General features: G+C 43.0%; 1 protein-coding gene across 7 annotated transcripts in view; it reads right to left on the bottom strand.

Annotated features, from left to right (window-relative positions):
- Positions 1-21,307, bottom strand: part of LOC122569903 (potassium voltage-gated channel protein Shal) — a 117,086-nt gene that overhangs the window by 74,843 nt on the left and 20,936 nt on the right. For all 7 annotated transcript variants that reach the window (XM_043731598.1, XM_043731565.1, XM_043731549.1 and 4 more), the window contains exon 2: positions 2,684-2,846. In XM_043731598.1, coding sequence (XP_043587533.1) covers positions 2,684-2,846 — 163 coding nt within the window. The remainder of the gene's footprint in view (positions 1-2,683; positions 2,847-21,307) is intronic.

Below are 21,307 nucleotides of genomic sequence, written 5' to 3'. Positions count from 1 at the left end.
AAGAAATTACAAATCGGTGACTGGTTTTTCGCAATCCGCCACTTCTGGCCGACTTCTGCGTTAAACTCTGCCAGGCAGGTTACACGGTCGTTCGTCAACCGGCGCTTGTCGTTTGTGACAGTGAAAAGGGGGGCAATTGCCGGCTCTTGTCGACGTTCAGACATATCTTGGAAATAAAATCTAATAACACGAAACACCCGAGTTGAGAAACTGCCGGTAAATCGACTAGTTCCCTTTTGATCCGCGTTGATTGAACGCGACACGCGAGTCGTTGGGTTACTCGAAAATAATGGCACGATCGAGCAGGCCCGTTTAACATTTCCAAGAGCAATTTGTCGGAGGAAACGTAGGCCGCGGCCGAACCGGGATTTTTGTGTCAAGACGCTCGATGGTCTCTTCAACTTTAACGAGAACAATTGCAGGTAACTGCTCCAGGGAGGAAATAGTGGGGCTCCGCATACAAAGATAAATCGTGGGCGGCTCGAATGAAAATGTATTCAAGGCTTAATGGGTGCTCGATCAAATTGACCGGTTTAGCGAGTCGGAAAACGAAAGCATCGAGGATAATCGGTGACTTCCATTTGACGATTAAAGGCCCCAGGCAAGTAAAGCCAATCGTAGCCGTCATTAGCATCCGCGATAGCGGAGCGCCTCTCGAGCTTGTTCTTTGATGTTCGTGCTAATAAAATATCGGTGGCTGGGTAAAAATAGCTACGCGGTTTCATCGGAATATAATTTCAATACCGACGGGTTTCTCGTTCGCGATCGCGTCCCTTTTTTAGATCCTAACAGAACAACGTCGTTAATTTTCTTGTTTCCGGCGATTAAAATACGATAACGTTGCTCTAGCTGATTATAGAACACGATACTGTCGGACAATTATCGAGGAACGTATATTTCTAGGCAACTCCGGCTATCGTCCCTTTTCATCGTGCAATGCGAGTGAGATACAAACATCTAACGCGTATATTTATTTTACAACACTGTTACGCTAAGAGCTAAGAGCCAAGCTACTTTGCACAGTCAATTCAAGCAATTGACGGAATAGCTACGATTAATTAACGAAGCGATATCCTGGCCAGTTACCGCGACGTCGTTGTAAATAGAGGAAACATTGCGGTAGTACAACGTGCCGAGAAAATCTTCAACACTCGTACCGCGTGAAAATAGAAGCTAGACAATGCAACGACTAGACTATTTCTGTTCGAGAGCTAAATCGGGCATCGGGAGAATCCAGAAAGACTAGTCGAGAAGTAGGACTCGGTCGGAGCATTGATTCCCGTGAAACAGGTTGTTGAATTTAAATCGAAACGTTATTTTTGCTTCTTTCTATTTCCATAGGCGATTCATAGAAATTCAGTAGCTTGAAAATACCCGAAAGAAATCAGGAATTTTAACAGCTGTCTTTCCACGTCGAAATACTCTCACCTACTCCATTTTCTCCAGCCATGAACTCGGCCCGTTCTAATCGATTGGTCGCATTCCTGGCCACCAGTGACACCCAGTAAGATAACCACACAGCACGACGATATAGCCCAATTCCATCGGATTATATAACGTCGAATTAACTTTCGTCATTACGCGGTTGCAATGGAGAACGCTCAACGGCCGCACTTTGAATTAGACACCGCAATTTCTCGGAAATTGTCGGATCATCGTAAATAGAGATGTTCTATTTATATTCGAAGGTGAAATTGAAACTAAGCGAAAGCGGAACCTTTTGGCAGAAAGACTCGCGTTGGTAAAGATGACCTTTGGCAAAATTAATCGTAGTGTTCGTTCACGGAGCACACCGGTGCTGCAAGGAACAGAAGCTTAAATCCACCAGGTGGTTGACCCAACATTTACATATTGCCTGTAAAATATCTCGTCTCTGATATCGAAACCAAAAGTTTCTCTAACTTTAATCCTATCTTCTACGAGTGAATTTTAAATCGTCGTTCGATCAATCGTTAAATATCGCGGACGTTGAAGTGTAAAATACAGCGGTAGAATCGAAGATATCAAAATCGCCCGTGTATCGTGATCAACGGAGGTACAAGGAGGAAAATCCTCGATGTCTGTTTGAAAGTTTGCCATGCTACGGCCTTGGGGCCGGGCAACTAGGTCCAAAGACAACATCCAACAATATCGATATCCAGTGTACCAGAATAAAGTGAACAGTCCGTGGCGCGAATAGTGACACAGCTATTTGTGGATACGCCAGGCGTATGTATATACGAGAAAAACGGACGAAAACATATCGCGAAACACGAATCGCGTACTTAAGCGCGTCCACGATACACCAAGACGCGCGATCTGTTCCTTTATCATTCTTTATGACACGGAAATCTCTGTCGAGACTTCCCTCCGAACTTTCATTTTTATTGCGTTCGAATAAAAATAAAATCTCCATTTCCATAAGACGTAAATTAACGTTAATCGGATCCGTTTTCGAATCGTTCTATTCATCGACGGGTTCGTTGAATTGCAGCTAGATCGGGCCGGAATTAAGGTCGAATTAAATTTCGACCGAGCCGGGCTCGTTCACGATAACACGCGTTACCGATAACAGATTAACAACGCGAAGATAGATGGCCCACGATTCTAACGACGAATCGGCACGCCATTTTCAATACGACGATATATGTGTGGATCGGGTGTATCGTATCGATAAGGAGACGCGTAAAAAAATCACACTCACCCTTTGCGCCTTTCGCTTGTCAGCCCGCTGATTCTGGTGATATATTCGGCTGAAATTACTGACGATAACAGGCACCGGTAAAGCGATCACAAGGACACCGCTGAGAGAGCATACACCCCCCACGATTTTTCCCGCGATCGTTTTCGGAACCATGTCACCGTACCTGTAACACACGAGCAATTCCAATTTATTAGTATTGTAAATTATCTTATAATCTGTAATACAATAATAGACTGATAAATCGATATTTAATAAATCTACGTTTAAGACACGTTGAAAAACTTCTGTTACTAGTATCTTTGACGAAAGATGAATGAGAACGCAATAATCATTGACACACTCGCAGAAACTTTCGAATAAATCGACTACCTTCTGCTCGAAATCATTTTTCAAAGAATGAATGCGAGTCGTAGCTATAAGGGAACATAGCTCCTGTCTGACGATAGACGGACCGTTTCCCTTCACTCGATACTTTTCCCACGTACACCTTACTCCTACTTGTCAACCACACTTTGTTGCGTATTTGTTGCATTTCTCGATATCCTTTCACTCAGTTATATCAAAAACATTTCTAGTGGAAGCCGTTGCAGTTGACAAACTCTGAAATTGAAAACTCTAACCGTCTATAACTTAACAAAGTCTCGTAAAACTGCGAATCGTTATAATTCGTGTTAGAAAGAACGTAAGCAATAGGACGAAATTATCCGAGTACGAAAGAAACTTTGTTCGTACTTTTTAACCATCTCCAGGAACGCGTTTAATTGGAAAATTTCTGCCCCGCTGTCTGCATAATTACATAGTTGTTTCATGACCGCGAGTATCGCTATGAACCACCGCTGGCACGATTTATAAAATAATTTGCATCGTGATTTTCGCGTCGATACGAAGGGAGCAGAAAAGAAAAGAGAAGAAACGAGGAATGGAACTTTGCAGGGGAAAAGTTGGTGCATTCGCGAGGGTAGTTACGAAGCTTCATTCCGAGCGTTACACTTTCAATTTCAATTTTTTGTGGATTGCATTAAGCGGATAAAAGAAAACGGCCAAAGGAAGAAAGAAGAAGGGAAAAACGACAAATTCACGATATCCCGTAAAGATTACGAGCGACTTTTCTCGTCGAGCATACCACGATAAAACTTTTCTACGGTTATACGTGCCCCAAAACGTGGTTGCCCATCCCCCTCGATGCTTTTCACAGGTTGATACAGTTCGAATTCACATTGGCTAACTGTTTCAATTTTTCAGTCGGAAATTACACCAACCGTGCATTTTTTATCGACCTCTTTCCTCTTTCACCCCTTTTTTTCAAACTCACCCTTTTATTTTAATTTCTCGAGCGAGAAATTATTTCAGTAAAACGAAATCTGCTTCCAAAAGATCTCCTAAATGTTCCAAATGAAATCCGGCAAGTCGAGCGAGAAAACTTGGCAACTGGAATGTTTGTAGCAGGATCGTAGACGTCTCGATCCGTTGACTAAGGAGAAGAAGAATATAGTAAAATCGATACAGACGCCGCGCACTGTGTATGAACTAGTCGTGCTTAATGTCCTGTCTTCGTGGAGGCAAGCAACGCCGCAAGCTTGCACCGCAAACGTCAAGACTGCTTGACAGAGGCCTGGCAACGCGATGTCTGACTATGACGTCTTATTCCACTGCACGAGTGAAAATTCACTCGAACTGTCTCGGCGCACCGGCGTTTATAATTCCATGTCCAAAGCTGGAACAACGCATCACGCAGCATCCGGATTTTATTTTTTAATAGGAAATGGCAACCGTTATACATTTATAAACAATGAAATAATAAAGGAATAAAATGTGCGGCTGTCAGCGGGGATATTAAACTGTTCAAAATGCAAACGAGGGATTTATACGTGACCGTCGAAATGGGGACGCGGAACAATTTTGACGAGTGACGTTGATCAAAATTAAATTGAAAAAGAATGAATAGATTCGCGCTGAAACTAGCGGGTATTCGATAAAACATAAATATAACGCAATAAAGCGAATGATCTCTAAAATTTCGAAATGGAATCAAGTAATTTATCGAATTAGCGATGCGAAATGGGGAAACTCGGTGAAATTTCGAGAGGAGAATTGGTCGTCCGTTGAGGATGAAGGAGGTGCTTAATTGAAAAATGATCGATAACGCTGAGGAGAGAGGCACGAACGAAGCTTCATTTAAATAAAAGAATGATAAATCGAACAGTCTGATTGATATTGTCGAGGGAACGACATGCAATTTCAGAGTCCGGATGTATGGTCAAAAAATAACGAAAAATAAAAAATAACGTACACGCCTATAACGAATATGGGCGTACTTTTTCGAAGCGTCCTCATCTGAATGATGATTCGTGGGACTATGCGAGGCCGTTTTTCCGTGGAAGATACGATCGACCGTATGGTTTCTGTCGTCAGATGCCTATATTCCCACGGAATAATCTAGCTCATTCATATTTCTTAAACAGGTGCGCCTCGCATACTATGAAAAATTACGATAAATTCACGAACACTATCTTCACTCGACGCAGCCATACTCGACACAATTTTCACGTGATCCTGGTAAAAGTAGTTGGGTTAAATCGATGTGCCGTTAATGACTGATCGACGATCGTGTCTCGATTTTTATAAAGCCTCGAAAAATTGGGAAATGGCCGGGCAAATTGGAAACGTCACGTTCACGTAGCCACGCAAACCGATCGCACGGTCGAAGCTCGAAGGAACGAAGTGCCTTTCAAATAAATAAAACCGCCGGGGACAAAATCCGATTGTCAAACTTTGGTGAATTTATTGGCGTTTCATCGAATGGCACTCGGTGACAGATACAATCGGCGTTTCCAGTCGGCTTCTGAGAGCTGAGGGCTACTCGTCCCAACGAGACATCGAAAGAAACGGAGAAACTTGAAAAGGGAAACTTTACCGCAAGAAGAGGACAATGAACCGCCAGTTCGAATAGGGTAGCAGGTAGTGGATCGTGCTGAAAATTTGGAATTCTTTCGGTCGTGAGTGAAATTTTATAGCAGACATACCGATAGCTACCGAAATAGAAACATATTGGAGGAGAAATTCGCACGACCCTTGACTCTTAGCGAACTTTCCATTTCCTCCGCTTTCGATAAACTCGCGTGAATACCAAGAAGGTCTCGCGCCTAAATTTCCATGTTTGAAGAAGATTTGTATATTTCATCAAATATTTGTAGCATTAAAATTCTTTTATCGAGTAAACCTACTCGTCTAAAAACACCACCAACCACTTTCTTAAAATAAATTGCTTACCCACACCGATAAATCGGCAAACTTGACAAAAAATATGATCAGAGGAAAACGTAGGTTAGCTGGTGCGAGGAGGAAAAGAAGAAAAAGGAGCTGCACGAGAAAATCACAAAGGGTGTTAGAGGTAGTTTATCGATGCAGTCGAGCCCTGGTGCTATTCATCAGAGAGGGGAGCGCAAAACAAAGACGGGAATCATTGAAAGCTGGGGGCCGCTAAAGGGGCGATAAGCATGGATTCCCGCGGTCGTAGCGTATTTGTGCCGGCACGCATTAGTGGCCGGCGGTTTCCACGTAATTACGGCTGGTTGCAGCATACGAGCCGCATATGTAGGCCGCTGCATTATTAAAAAGAGAACCGTGTATACTAATTGGCAAGCGACGAAGGCGGCGCTCGTTACTCTCGCTTTGCAAATCCACCGACCAAGCAATTCATCGGAGCTCGTACAAGTTGGCTGGCTGGCCGAAGAAAGACACTTGAATTATTCCGCAAATGCTACAAGCTAAGGTCCTGGCAAGCGTGGAAGGTCGATCTTTGTTGATCTGTTTTCTGAATAAATCATTCAATGTTTATTAAACATTGGTCTGAGTCTTATTTCGGCTTCGGTACGGTACAACTTCATCGATGTAAGTCGATCGAGAAAGGAACGGTTCATATAGTAGAAATTTGCTGAGTTTCCTTGTCACTCGTAATTTTTAACTCGACTAATATGGATTCGTGTTCGTGATCGTGGATTCGATCATATAAACTATAATTAGTTAAAATTTTGTTCCCATAAATGGGGTATTACTGTAGATCAAAGAACGCGATATCTTCACGACATAGACCCAGACCAGTTTTAGACTAAAAACAATCACTGTAGAAGCCAGATCGTTCATCAAACATTCAAGGAACGATTTCACTAATGCGCGTTTCGAGGGTCACCAAGCTGCTTTTAATTGGACGAGGTCAACTAACAGAGAGAGAGAGAGAGAGAGAGAGAGAGAGAAGTTAGAGAAGGCAAGATGAGGAATCAAGCAAATCGGGCAAACGTTCGGCGAAGCTATGAAAATCCAGGAGGCGACCGCGATCCGGGTCGACGTGTTCCAGCGATGTATGCCGAATTAGTTGACGGCACGCCGGCATCCAGATCCCGCGGGATGGAACGAAACGACGACGTGCATGTCCCGGAAGGACCCCAGGAAACTGCGACATAATTCGATAAAGCGGCCCCGGGTCTGCTGAGAGCGACTACGATCGAGGATTGGCCCGCTGGCGATGTTCCATATTACGCTCGCTCGAGCGACGCTTTTCGAACGAGATGCCACTTAGAAAATAGTGGTAATACGGCCGAGCAAAAACATGGAAATCGACCGAATTATCACCGTCGGAATAGATCCGGTTCAGCCATTCTGTTTCTTCGTTTGCCTCTCTCATCGAACGATCGATCGACTTTCGATTTATTTAGCAATCCGATCACGCGCCGTTGTTTATCTTTTGCGGAAACGTGCCAGCTTGCGCAAAAGCTTTTCATCCAGTGTTTATTTTCTTTTTCTTTAGTATTTCGGTATCCGAATTTTCGTTCCAATTGCAACTTTCCTATCAAATGGGCGATAAGCTTTCTCCTTTGTATAACGTCGCCGCGTATGAATTGCCTCATTAAGCGTTAGAATTTTACATTTGTAACTTAGAATGATTTGGACCTGTGTGCTGACACAAAATGGTACAGCGGGATCTATTGTCTTCCTTGATATACGAAGGTAAATGTGGAACAAAATCGCGTCATATGATAAATCTAGCTTGTATTTCATCTGTGGTACTAGTTGAATATTTTCCACTTTCATGCAGCTGTAGCATCGTTAACAAGGACGACACGTGTTTTCACGGACAAGTTCTTCTTTAGTGCTGTTCACAATGAACGAGAAAATAACTAAGCACGGCTGGCTAGCGTATTTTGTCGACGAGTAGAAACGGACGATCGGTCTGTTCGACGAAATCGATGAGGCAAAAAGCGTTGAAAAACCTTCTGACCGTATTAAAAGTTAATTAAACTGCACTCGACTTTCCAAGTCATTTCCACGAAGACACCGGATTACCTTCGTGTTCTCGTCGAAAGAAACTTGCAGTCAGAGAAATGCGATTTGCAAATTTTCAAGAACTTCTCGTATAATGTTCCATGCTATTCAGAATTTTTCAATTTAATTTACCTACTTTAAAGACGCTGAAAACACCAGCTTCGATCAATTGCTCGCGAACGAACCTCTCCAACGACAATGTTCGTTCCTTAAGAAATAAGCTCGTAATAATCGACCATACCCACGATCGACCAGATCGTAAAATAAGAGGGTAAACGCGTTCGCAGCTTATTCGAGAACGAACGATCGGGTTGCCAGGCTTTTTCTCCTGGAATTAATGGAAAGTTGAAAAAAAAGACGCCGGATATAATTACCCCGTAAATCGTGCCGCGCACGTTCTTCGAATTAGAAGGAAAGGAGAAGGTTAGTCGGCAACCTCCACGATCCCGACCTGATTTCTTTATTCGTCCTCCCCTCGAATCAAAGAAACGAGGATCGTCGAAGGGGCAGACAAGCGCAGCAGAGAGAACTACTTTTCCACACCGACGAATTCGATCGTTCCGTCTTTGAGCGGACAAGCACCGACAACTGAAACTTTAACCCCGCTCCAAAGAACTTCCTCTTCTCGTTTCGCTCTCCTTTCTTAATTTTTTCCCCTTTTTTTTCAGAGTTTCCTAAAATACGATAACTTTTTTGCCTCGAGACGCGATCAAACCGATCGAAGACCATTGAAACGGAAATGCATCTCCGAGTAAAGTAGATCGAACGACGACTATTCGCATTAAAATTTTTATCCGAACCCAATTGAGAAAATTGCTACCGTCTCTTGATTTTTCCGTTTCTCTCTGACATCATTTTTCATCATTGGGGAAAGGAGTAAGAACGTTCTGTAAAGCTTAAAATTTTAGGAGAATTACACGCTCGATTAGCGAATGACTCCAGAACGGTTTATTTTCGCGACATCTGGTTTCGTCCGAGCGAGAACAATTTGAACGATCGTATCGCGACGATTATGGGAAAATTGATGTCCTTGAGCGAGAGAGCAGAGAGTCGGAAAAAGATATACGACGATCGAACTATGAAACTACGAGGCGGTAAAGTTATTAAATGTTAATTAATTACAGATTTACGATTAAAGTGAGAACAACTGCCCCTCTCTATGGACTTCGTAAAAGACTTTAACCATTTAAAGCCTCAGACGACGGAATATCCATTATGAGAAAGAATCTGAAACGTTTTGCGACTCGATTAATTCCAGTCAAGACACTGATTGCCAAAGATCATTCGACATGCTGGCATGTAACCATAGATACGACAGAATAGATCCAGTCTACGCGAGTGTACCTGTACCAAGGTGCATTAAAACCTACCGTGAAAATGGCTTAACGAACTTTGGAAAACCGATTGCGTCGAGTAATTCGTTTAAAACGAGTTTCGCGTTGCGGAACGGCATACTTCCGGCAGTGCATCGCATTGTCGTCACGTGCTTCTTTAATTTTTCTTAAGAAAAATCTACCCTGTCTTTGCCTGTTTCATTAATAGTCCACATGAACGCGATGCCGAGTTAATTTCATCTCACTTTAAATACATAAAGCTTCGTTATAGTCTCTCAACGTGTGCGAACGAAAGGGGAAACACGTAACTCGTTCAATGCAGCCTCGCTAACAGTCGTGGCTGGAGCAAAAAAAAAGAGGAGGATATTTTCCACGGTTGGAGCACGGGGTAAAGCACTGAACGTAAAGTAACGGCTTATGGTCGCGGAATGGCGACCATTGCGGCAGTTTCAAGGATACGAGAACTCCGAAAACAAAAATCGTTTAAGTGACCATGAGATCGTTTTTACGATTGTTCTTTATTCGATACTAAAAATGCTCTAAACTTTTTACGATTCGAATACTCGAATACCCAACGTCGATCGTTTCGCATCCGTGTTTTGAAACGCTTCGTCAACTTTGTCGCGCGATTGGGCGGTTCGTTAGCTTCAACGCGTATACTTTACCGTAGTAATAATAGAAACGCCGTGTTGGTCGCGAACCTCGATATATCTTTCGTCGACGCTGCACCGGTTTCTCCACGACTGTTTCGTCGACGGACTAAAATTAATTAGGTTGTGTCATTTCTCCGCGGCAGCATATATTTTCCATTGCTCGACGCGACACGACACCGATTGATCGTTCCTCCCTGTCGAACGATCTCATTAACTTTAGACGTTTCGTATTCGTTCCTTCGTTCGCTGTCGTCGCTCCGTATAGACAGATTATTTTGTAAGAAAAATCGAGGTTCATCGCGAACCACTTTGCGAATCTGTTCATGTTTCGTCGTGGTAGATTCGAAACTGACACATTTTCCTGACCGTAGCCAAGGAAACTGAAATTTGACTAAAGCTGCGCGTTAACGCTAGAGCTACTAACCTACATTACATATCCGAAGATATTGTACGTAGATGTTTATAATTAAACCGGTGTAATGAAGATACGTAGGTATTTATAATTACGTTTCTGTTTCAATAGAAGTGATTAGTTTTGCCAAAGGCACTCGCGTGTCTATAGTAATTGCAAAAACAAAAGATTTTGGCAAGTTTGGCAGTTCTAATGTTAAAGCAAGCGCAGTCAGAGTCGAAGTATTTAATTATTCTATGTATAAAGTTTAACTATCCAACAAGTTTTGTCGCCCGATGATCAAGCGAAGCGAATTCCGTACGAGACGGTCTCTGTGTTTAAATAGAATACGATACGACAGGGAATTCTAGAACTAGCTAAGATAACACGCTAAATTAAAAACTATTTAGCAAAATATTTTCATACGTCGCGAACCTAAATCTGCTTGCTAAATCTCCGGCTCGAAGCTCGTCGGACCAGGAAATATTATCGGAAACCATTTCACCATATTGGCTGTTCTAACGCAATATGGTTAAGAGTGGAAATGAAATTGAACGGAAACGAATCCGTAGTTCAAGGAGAACATTCCTATCGTGGGATGAGTCTCTTATTTGTCGCGAACTACCGGGACACGCGACGGCAGAACGAGTTTAGAATCTAGCAAGATCACATGGATCACTAGTGCTATCTTTAGAGAAGCGCGAACGCCGCGAGAATATCTGCCACTTAAACGCGCGCGTTAAGCTCGTCTTAAAGCCGATCGCCGTCGATGAAACGGCAATCGTAAATAATCCGCTTGAGCGGGCTAACGGAATCGCTGGTCGATAATTACCAAAGCCACCAGGGAATCACGAGAGAGATAGAGGCAGCCAGGCGTATCCATTTTCGCCCAACGATATACGTATCTCTCCGGTAAATCGTTCGCGAGAAAATTTCTCGTGAAAATCAGTCGGCGATTCCGAATTTTTCCAACGAATCATGCTACTCGAAGGCACTCGATACTTTCCGAGAACGAAAGATTCTCGCACTCCGGAGATCCCTCCAATTAAATCTGCCTGCTATAGCGAACTGATAGCAACGAGGTAGCTTGGACAATTCGCGAGAGGATAATTTTTCCCCACGACCTCTCTAGCCGCGTTTTTCTATCCATTGTTCTCTATCGTGCTAACGAGAATCGATCGTAATGCATGGGAATTTATTTGAACGAGGGAAAAATAGGGAAAATCAAAGGGAAATAAAAAAAAATGGTGAAAAATGCGTCGACGAAAAAACCGATGGGGTGGGGAGAGCAACGTGTTTTCTTCTTGTTTGTCGTTTGATAATGCAACTGGTCGATAAAAACGGAGACCGGATCGGTTCTCGAGCTTTGTTCGCGGCCGATGTTCATCGACGAGGCGCATCGCGGGCTCTTTCATCGGCCGCAAATGGAACAGTCGCAGCAGCCCGTGTAATGAAAGTGTCATAAAATTAAAAGAGCCTCAATGGGAAAACATTTCCGATCGTATTGTGTATCGGCGCTGGTAAACCGCTCGTCCCCCGGGAGTTCCGCCACGATACGTCTCGTATCGACCTGGCCGAGGAAATTTTTAGATCCAGCAAAATATAAAAATATGGCCTGGCACGTGGGATAATAAAATGATAGAATATCGACGTTATGTCGTTTAAAAGAGATTGATAGACAAAGTGGTATATAGGTGAGCTTAACGAAGAACATCGCGTATGCAAATATGGATCGTAAAATACATACGTATGTATAACAACGTCAGAAAAAATTCTACAGGGTAGATTTACTATGAAACTGTTAATTTTATTTTGACGTGCTAGATTCTTTATATAACTGCTAACCAATCAGCTATTAATAGAGCTCCCTTTTGTTCAACCCGCTTCTCTGTCTATCACCACTTCGTTTCTTTTCACACAAAAACTGCCTGACCATTCCATGCCGCGTTCATCGGCGTTCCAAATAAACAAGGGAAAATAAATGAAAATAAATAAGAGAAATAAGAGAATGATCGCGCGATTGCCTATTTTTCAATGAGCAATTCGTTTAAACGGTTTACCAGGGCGATTTATGTGGACACTTATTTTTCGGGTCCGCAGTAGGCGTCGAAGCCAGACCAGGATGCAACGTGCTATTAAAAGACGAACACATCGGCTTTCCAGATTTTCGTAGCGGTCTCCTAGCGCGTGTTGTCCAAAAATAAAGCGCATTCTCACCTTGCGCTCGACAATTCGCGGTGAGACGCCGTCGTCGTCGAGACAGGAGGAAACATCCATCAGGAAGCCGAAAAGCTCGGGGAACATTCGGGAATCGTAGGCGAAGGAGAGGATAGCGATAGGACCGAAATAGAAAGTCATGGCCTGTTTCTCAACGTGAATTATTACCTGTCTCGAATTTTCGATTCGAACTTGACAAATCTGCTTTCGTTCCAGCATCAAACGAACATTAACGACGTTCTTCCTACGGTCGAGACACCTAATTTTGTATAGAATAATCGGACCTTTTTTGAGCGAAAAAAAGAAACGTGAAAGGGATGAAACAATCTCCTCGTGACGTTGAAATTTTTAACAAGATGTATCGCGACAGGGGGACAAGGGAAAAATATTTGAGGGAATTTCGGGGACGAAGACAAAGCACCGTCGCACAATTTCTCATCTAACGATGACAAATGGCTCGCTCGTGTGTTTTTCCAAAGTTCGTGAAAATTTTGAAAAAGATGAAATCGAAAGAAACCAATGTTGTAACGGGAAATCTTGCCCCTTTATCGTTATTAGAAGTCTTTCGAAGGATTAAAGATGGAGCGAGAAAGAGTCTGGGCGGAGGATACGAATCGAGAAATCGTCTCGGATTAAACGAGAGTCGAAACCCACCAGGTCGGGAACCGTTCGCTGAGAGAAAACACGGCGGCTAAACTTAATTCTCTGCGTGATATCTTCTCACACATTTCTCTCGAATAACTAGCAGCACGTGACTTTTCTCAATCCTTTACGTGCTACGGGCTAACGTTTCATTCGTCCGCTACGATGTTGCGAATAAAAGTACCATTTCCACCAAATAACATAACATGGACCGACCAAACTGCTTTTTTTCGCAGTTCCGTAGATTAAAACGTTATATCGCGTCAATAAGGCGAAGTGAAAAGAGTTGAACGTAAAAAAAGAAAATTCTTGAAAAAGAAACATAAAGGAGCTTTAAGAGACATTAATGATTCGAATCTCAATGGCTCTTTTTATTTTCGCTCCTTTCCGCTGCAATCCACTCCCGCAACGAAATTGTTCTTTCTCTGTTATTTCAATCGCATTAAATCCGTCGGCGTTCGTCTATTCGTCTGTTTCGTACGATGAAAACGACTTTATCTTCCTTATTACGTTACTTTATTATATCTACCGAGCGTCGTTTTCCACGACGCACGTTCTTTTTAGCCTCTTTCCTTCCACGAGGAAACACAAGTCGAACGAATTTGCATTTCGTTACGTATGGCGTGTTGAATTTTAGGCGAAAACGTAAACGTCGCTCTAACATTCGAGACGCGTAAGCTGGAATATTCGCCTCGATTTAAACGGGTTGCAGCGAAAATGCGGGACTAAGGAACACCAGCAACCTCAGAAATATGAAATTCTGTTAATGGAATTTGAAGTAGTACGGTTGGACCAAAGGACCAAGGAAAAATGACTGATGCTCGACGAAAAAAGAATCTTCCATCTCACGATACGCCTTATTTTTCAAAATAATTTTCCTTAAAACACGATCTCTTAACTTTTACTGAAAATGCTAATAATAGATTTGATCTTTCAGTTTAGACACCGAGTCTTTCCCTGGCGTGAAATCTCAGATATGATCGTGAATCCTGAGAACTAACAGACGAGACGTAATCAAACCTGGTGCCTAGAGTAGAGCACGCGGCCAGATAATTCCGTGAACAGATTACGAATAATTGGAGGTTACGCTTCGCGCATCTGCCGCGAGGCGCAACTTGCCTGAATTATAAGCGGCACCAGAACCAACTTCGTGATTAATCGGATTAATCGTCCCAAGAGCATCCAGCTTCGTCCCCGATCCGTCGCGACATTGATTCTCGCCGTACCAGCGTCCTGTATCTTGCCATTTGCTTATCACGTGTCCCTTCTCAGTAAATTGAACGCGCTTTTTCACACTTCTTTGGCGAACATTTAATCTAAATAAAAGTGAAATCCCTATCATCATCGCCCCTCAGTTTCAAATCTGAATTTATGTACATTGTAGGCGTGTTTCTCTCACAAACAGCATTCAGAAATGGAATATAATACGCGTCTGTCTAGCTTCGAGTACCATCGAGTTTCGTAAGTAGTAGGGAGCTACCATGATCAGACCAGTCGAGTGAAACGTTAGTCTGTCAGGGGAGAAACCTATCGACAAGATGAGTAGCCCCAATGGTCGGACTAATGGAAACTGAAATCCGGATCCAACAATCCGAAAAGACAAACAGCAGCCTCTATTATCCGCCGATGAAGTCGAGGAGGCTGTAAGTTCCCCTTTAACAAGGGGATTGATAAATAAAGAAAGAAAACTAGTTATGTGGGTCACGCGCAGGCAATCGTCGTAAAATTATCCAAAGGGCACAGAATAAACAACTGGATCGTTGGTAAAAGGGTATCGCTGAAGAATGTTTACAGGCAGGTAAAACGAGATCGATCGCGTAGGACCGGTGATCCATGCAACAGCGACTTCACCGCGGATAAAGAAAACGCGTCGATCAGCCGCGATCGGCAATGGCTTTATTACATCCCTGTACGAGCTCGTGCGATAAAGGGTAAGACCAGAGGGAAGGGCGGGTTTGCAAGGAGCAGCTGAAGCTCCATGCACCATCGCTTCTCTTCCTTCCTCCCATTGGTGCAGCCTTCGCTATTTTCATCTCGAACCTGCATGCTATTTATAAATGTCAAGTATTTGCATACGTGTTCTACATTGTACAATTTATGCGTTTCGATTGTAGAACTGGTTTCGCGATGCTTGATCGAAGTTTCCGCGGGCCAAGTTCATAACTGCCAGAACGCTCAAAAAATTTAATGGCTGTCCATTAAAACCGCGATTCTCGAGAAACTTGTCCTGGAAACGATTTAACGTGTTTTCTTCGATCGAAATAAAATCAAGGACGCGTCTGAATATTTTACTTTTCACGTTAAGTTCTACTCGGTTGAACTATTTTCTAGCGAAAGAGAGGGAGAAAGAGAAAGAGAGAGAGAGAGAGAGAGACCTTTGCAGCCGTTACGCCATTGCACCAGGTAGCTGCTACTTTAACGACGGTGTAATAACCACGTTCGATGAGGCAGAATGATCACTAAAGGGTAGGAGGCTGGTCGGAAAGTCGTCGGGGTTGGGTTTACGTGATTGGGAATTCAAATGGAATCGCAAAGTCTCATTCCACCCTGGCATCGATTAACCCTATTCTCTCCCCATCGCCGTCTCGCGTCTCTCTCGTCCACGCGTATCTCCGAATTCCATCATAATTCACCATGTAGCTCGTGACGCATAACTCGTACGTGTATGAGCTAAGTTATGTTAGTTGCAACGCGTGCTTTTTAATCTGAGCACCAAATAGAATTCTTCTTTCTTTTCGGTTCTTGCAGCAAAATGAGAAGATAGCTTGGTTTCCACGCCACTATCGTAAATACTGATTTTTATTTTCTAGACAAATTTAAAAAGAAGGGAACATCTCTTTCGATATACGAGTACCGAGTGTCGTTTCGCTTATTCTACTGTGATACTTGAGTTTCAATCAGCAAATATCTATCAGCGATGAATCGTAGAACACGGAACGAAAGTTGGGAAAAAACGCATTCATTAAACTCACCGTGCCGAAGAGAAATTTAGAAAACACGATGATTCAGCTATCTTCCACGGACATCTTTAATTAATAAATGTCGAAACTGACGCTTCAGATATACTCGACCATTTTCTGACCCTCCGGAATAGCCCTCTCCTAATTATTGTTCGGCAAGATTGATTACCAATCGGCTCAAGCCAGCGTTTTGGATGCTGGATTCCCGGGAACTTGCGCTTCACGGTTTGCGTCACGCGATGAGACTCGAATGAGGATAGCTGGTTACGTGCCCCAAGTTGTTAGAACTTCCGCAGAACCCTCTTAGTATCTCGCGAGCTCCGTACCTTCAAAACTCGTCGAACCTCTTTAACTTGACTGAATTAGAAGTTGTCGAATTTATCAAACTCCGCTACTTTGAACATCAACGTTTGTTATAGTCCTATATATATATATATATATAAATCAATTTCTTCTTTGAAGAACACAGTAGAAGAGATCGAGTTATGCAAATATTCCCGACTTTCCATTGATACACTTTTTCCGAAGTTCTCGGTGTTCTCTTAAGGAAATGGAAAACGGAAGACAGATAAATAAATATAATAAAGATACGTAACGTCCTATCTTTTTAGAAGATTTCGTTACCTTTGTAATTTATCAAACTTCGTGAAATAACCAAAATAGGCAAATACAGATGTACCATCTACCACAGAACAAGTGTCTGAACGTCGTCATTGGCGATGCTAATGAGAAACAGAGCAAAATTATAGATCGATAGACGGTAGTATGAAATCCAAAAGAATTATGCGTTCGTGCGACCAGTCTGACAGTCCGTTCAAAAGCGTGTTGGTAGATCTAATGGCGATACAGTGATCTGTCCGCAAAATGTTCGGCCCCTTTTTGCCAAAATTTATCGCCCTGCTGCCCTGCCATCAAGAAGGAGGGTCGACGCCGTTACGTGTCACAATAAAAAATTGAATAAACCTTAGGCGATCGACATAAATTAACGACGAAGCCGTTTCCGGGTCGTGTCGGACTTGAGAGGGTATAAAGTTCGAAGAGGATTTACCGCATCGTTCGAGGGTTCTTTGCAGAGGAATTGAATGCAAATGGAACCCATGCTTCTGTCGAGATATTGAGTGGTCGAAGATAAAGAGCAGATTCGGAGCAAGTAGTAGCGGACAGTAATTTATCAGGAGAAATTGGTGATCCGAAGGATCTTTAGGTTTAAATAATATCGCTGAATAATTATTTCTTGCGTTAGAATAGAGATGGAGGGTGCTATTGTGTGGTTGCTGGCTTGTATATCTAAGAATAATTACTAAAGATATCTACTGAAATTCGTCGTGATCGAGCGGTTCCGACAGTTCGCGCATCTGCGACCAGCGAAAATGTTCCATGTCAGATTTCGATGGGTATAACGAATGGCTATTGTCGAACGTCGAAACAGAGATATTTCCGTGCAACTAGGTTGTTTGTTCGTTGAACGTCGCGTGACAAACGGAGAAAGAACATTACGGAATGCAGCGATCCGGACGAACGTTAACGCATCTAAATTATCACAGCGGTAGGTAGAATGGAAAGTGAGAAAACTTGGCCGATCACCAAATACCGTCATCGGCCGATTTATGAATCAGGAATTCCTCCATTCTTCTCGAATTCGAAAGATCGCGCCAAGAAAAATGTGTCGACTAATCCGTTAGTTATCGACGGAAAAACGCAATTAATCGTATATCTTGGTAATTCCGAATGGATGACACGAATGGATTATGCCGGTCGTTAACTGGGAAGCTTCTAGCAGCAAATTAAACACAGGATCGACGAAACAATGCTACGATTTCACGCAGTAATCCGAAACTTTATCTGGAATCGTTGTCACGACATCTCCGGGCTATTAAACGATTGCTACGTTGTTAACCGAGAACACGCAACAACATTAACAGGTGCGGTAGCACAGTGTCGTTAATTGGTTAAGTTTCAGTAACTAAGAAATTCTCGTGGAAGAGGTCCCTTACACGCTGGACCAATTATACCACTAAGAGCGATTTTTATTACATATATTTAATGATTTCCCTTGCCCTGCCCATTTTCCTCATTTTCTACCGCCGTAGCCAAATAGTTGTCAAGTACAATTTTAGAGAAAGTGATCACCACTAGCGACCACCAAGTGATCGGTATCCACGGTAGGCACTTGGCCAAGGCATAGTTGATAGTATTCCAACACCTCGATCGTGCCCATAAAAAACGAAAAAGTAGGAACGAGAAAGAGTAGAACACTCTCGTGGAATACTTCTGGCCACCTATGCTTCTCTAAACTCTTGCTATTCTTAAATAAATTTATGAACCTCACGACAGTGCAACGATCATCGATTTCGAATCCTAACTAGCGTGACTTGCTCTAATCATCGAAGATCGTAATCGTTGATCAATTGCTTTAACGTATCAATGAACTAGCCGTAATGAATGTAGTAGGTAGAAGAAACATGACGAGATGCACATACACGAAGAATCACGAACGACGTTCTTTTAAATGAAATTATCCCGCATCGAGATGAAAAATCGTGAAATATGGAAATAACGAAGTTATTCGACAGGACAGAAGCCACTTGACGTACGATTCGCGAAGCGAATATGATGAGAAATCAGTATCGCGATAGCGCAGCCGGACAATACTAATCGGCTATTAGTTTAGCGACAAGCAATTTCACGGAGTACGAGATGCAATTGCTCGCGTACTCGCGTTCTACGCCGACGAAAACAGAATTAAGCGTAGATTTATGATCTACGCTTACTACAAAGCGGACAGAGGGATCGCGCGCGTAATCAGCTATCGCGGCGCAGCTGGAATTAAAGCGGGGCCGTGCGCGTTTCGAAATTAAAGCCGGCAAGGACCAACACGAGATTTATAGCGACTCCGGCTGAACACCGAGTGAAAAGTGCACGCGTTTAATTAAATATAACTTCTACCGATCCTATGTAGTGGAAAGCTTAGAGGATGGAGGAAAAATTCTGAATTCGTTGCAGCTCTTCTTGGCCAACGGTGCGGGCCGCACTCACGGAAATTAATTAAACGTTTATTGCGCGAATTACGCGCAAAGCGGTAGCATAGATGAACGAGAAGAAACATAGGAAACCGAACTCGAAAGTAACAATTTCACTTTTGAATACGATCTCGTGAAAAGTATACGAGGTGCTAAAAGACTATGTATTTAAACTTCGAACTCATTGAAACCTGCCGAACCAGCCACCACTCGGTTATCGAGTTTATATTATATCAAGGAGAGTGCATGTTACGCTCAACAAAGGTAAAGCTAAGTTAAAAATTTATGAAAAATAATAAGCAATACGCTCATACAGAAAATACTTAAATTGCAATTTGAAAACACTAGGCAGGAGAGAACTTCATAGGATCAAACAGTTTTTCCCTTCTCTACAAACATCTACTAGCTAAGCATTTTAAGATACTGAACTTGTTACTTTCATTCCTAGCTTACCCTACATTTCATAGAAACCGGGATTAGACGGTAAAATAATAGCAAGAACGAAACTAATTCTGCTGCTATGGAGGAAAAGTTTTTTCTCGGTAACCCTATCAAGACCTATACACTGACCGAAAGGATGGTAATCCAGCAACGTATCTTCCATTATCGGATTCTCTTGGATGCTTCCCTCATAAAGAAAAAAAAGGTGGGGACAGAACAGTGGCCGAACGTTCAATCCGCCGAGTCCTGGCGGAATTTCGAAAGTTTTCGCTAGATGCCCGGGCTTATTGGCAGAAGCATTGATTTACATTATGGGTCGGCGTGTCCTTTCTCTTTTTCTTCCATTCGCCAGTCTCTTTTATTCGCGCTCGTTCGCCGTAAAGAGAGAGACTGGCTCGTATCCAAGGGTGCGGAGAGGAACTCAAGGAAGAAGAAGGATTCGAAATCGATGCCTGGCTCTACTCTCTCTTCGTTCTCTGCTCAGCGAACGGAGTACGTCTCGAGCTGCTCTATTTTTCCTTCCTTTCAGGCCTTCAAAACACGACACGAAACCCTTGGGAGCTTCTCCCATGCCAAAGGATCGACTCGCAGCATCCCGTCTGATCGCATCGCGATCGCCTTCTCTCTATTCGCTCGCTTGTTTTCCCATTTTCTTTACCTCGCCACTTCGTTGGCAAATCGACGCTCGATTTTCACATCGATGCTCCGATCTCGCGCTCCAACGTCTTTCCCACGCTTCGTTTCTCCTTTGCTAAGGATATACACCGAGTTAGATCTCCTATACCCGCTTTCATGCTTTACTCTTACGGGAAAAAAACCAAGCTCGCTCCTTCTTCTTTTTTTCGAAGCATTTCAAAAGTTGGAATTGCACGTTCATTTTTAAAACATCGGCGAAGCTCGAGTTCGACGCGATGTTTCAATTTTCGATTCGGAACAAACAACAGAGGAGAAGCGATGTTTCTCAGGAACGCGAACAAACCTGAGGCTAAATCACACATTTCAGTGGAATAATTTTATTAACGCGGGCTATTTCCGAAAGCACTTAAGTGTGGCAAGCACTACGCGACTTGACCTTATTACCTGAAAACCTTCAAAAATTGACGGGACGTCGCTTCGAGCACGGACGCTTTTAAACGATCCGATAAAATCAAACCGCGAATTAAATCCATCGTTCGAACCACTTTCCCGAGAAGAGCGAAGACGAGATGCTTGAAAGCTCTCGTTAAAATATTCACCCGGCACCAAAAATACAAATTGCAGGATCGAAAATAAATATCCTTCGACTGGGAGAATCGAGGCGAGGTTCGACACCGTTAGTCCCGTGCAATTTATTCTGATCTTCTCTCGCACCGATTACCAGTCGTGTAGACGTCGGAGAAACTGATCGGACCGTAAACCGTGAAAGAGGCTAATGAGAAAGGGCAATTATGTTTCAGAAGGAGAGTCAGCTCGATTAAGCGTTAAATGTCACGGAGAAACAGTATTTTTAGTCATCGATCATCGCGATAGAGCCAGGCAAACTTTGTCTCTGGCGAATTCGTCTCCCCAATTCCAGCCACCGATCCCTCCTTCCACGAATATATTGTCAAAGTTAGCAGCGCCACGTTTAGAGTTATTAGATTCGTTGATAGAGTATTCAGTTATTTG

The sequence above is a fragment of the Bombus pyrosoma genome, linkage group LG1 (assembly GCF_014825855.1).
Source record: "Bombus pyrosoma isolate SC7728 linkage group LG1, ASM1482585v1, whole genome shotgun sequence".
In the NCBI taxonomy this organism is placed as follows: Eukaryota; Metazoa; Arthropoda; class Insecta; order Hymenoptera; family Apidae; genus Bombus; species Bombus pyrosoma.
This window is presented reverse-complemented; position numbering and strand designations above follow the sequence as displayed.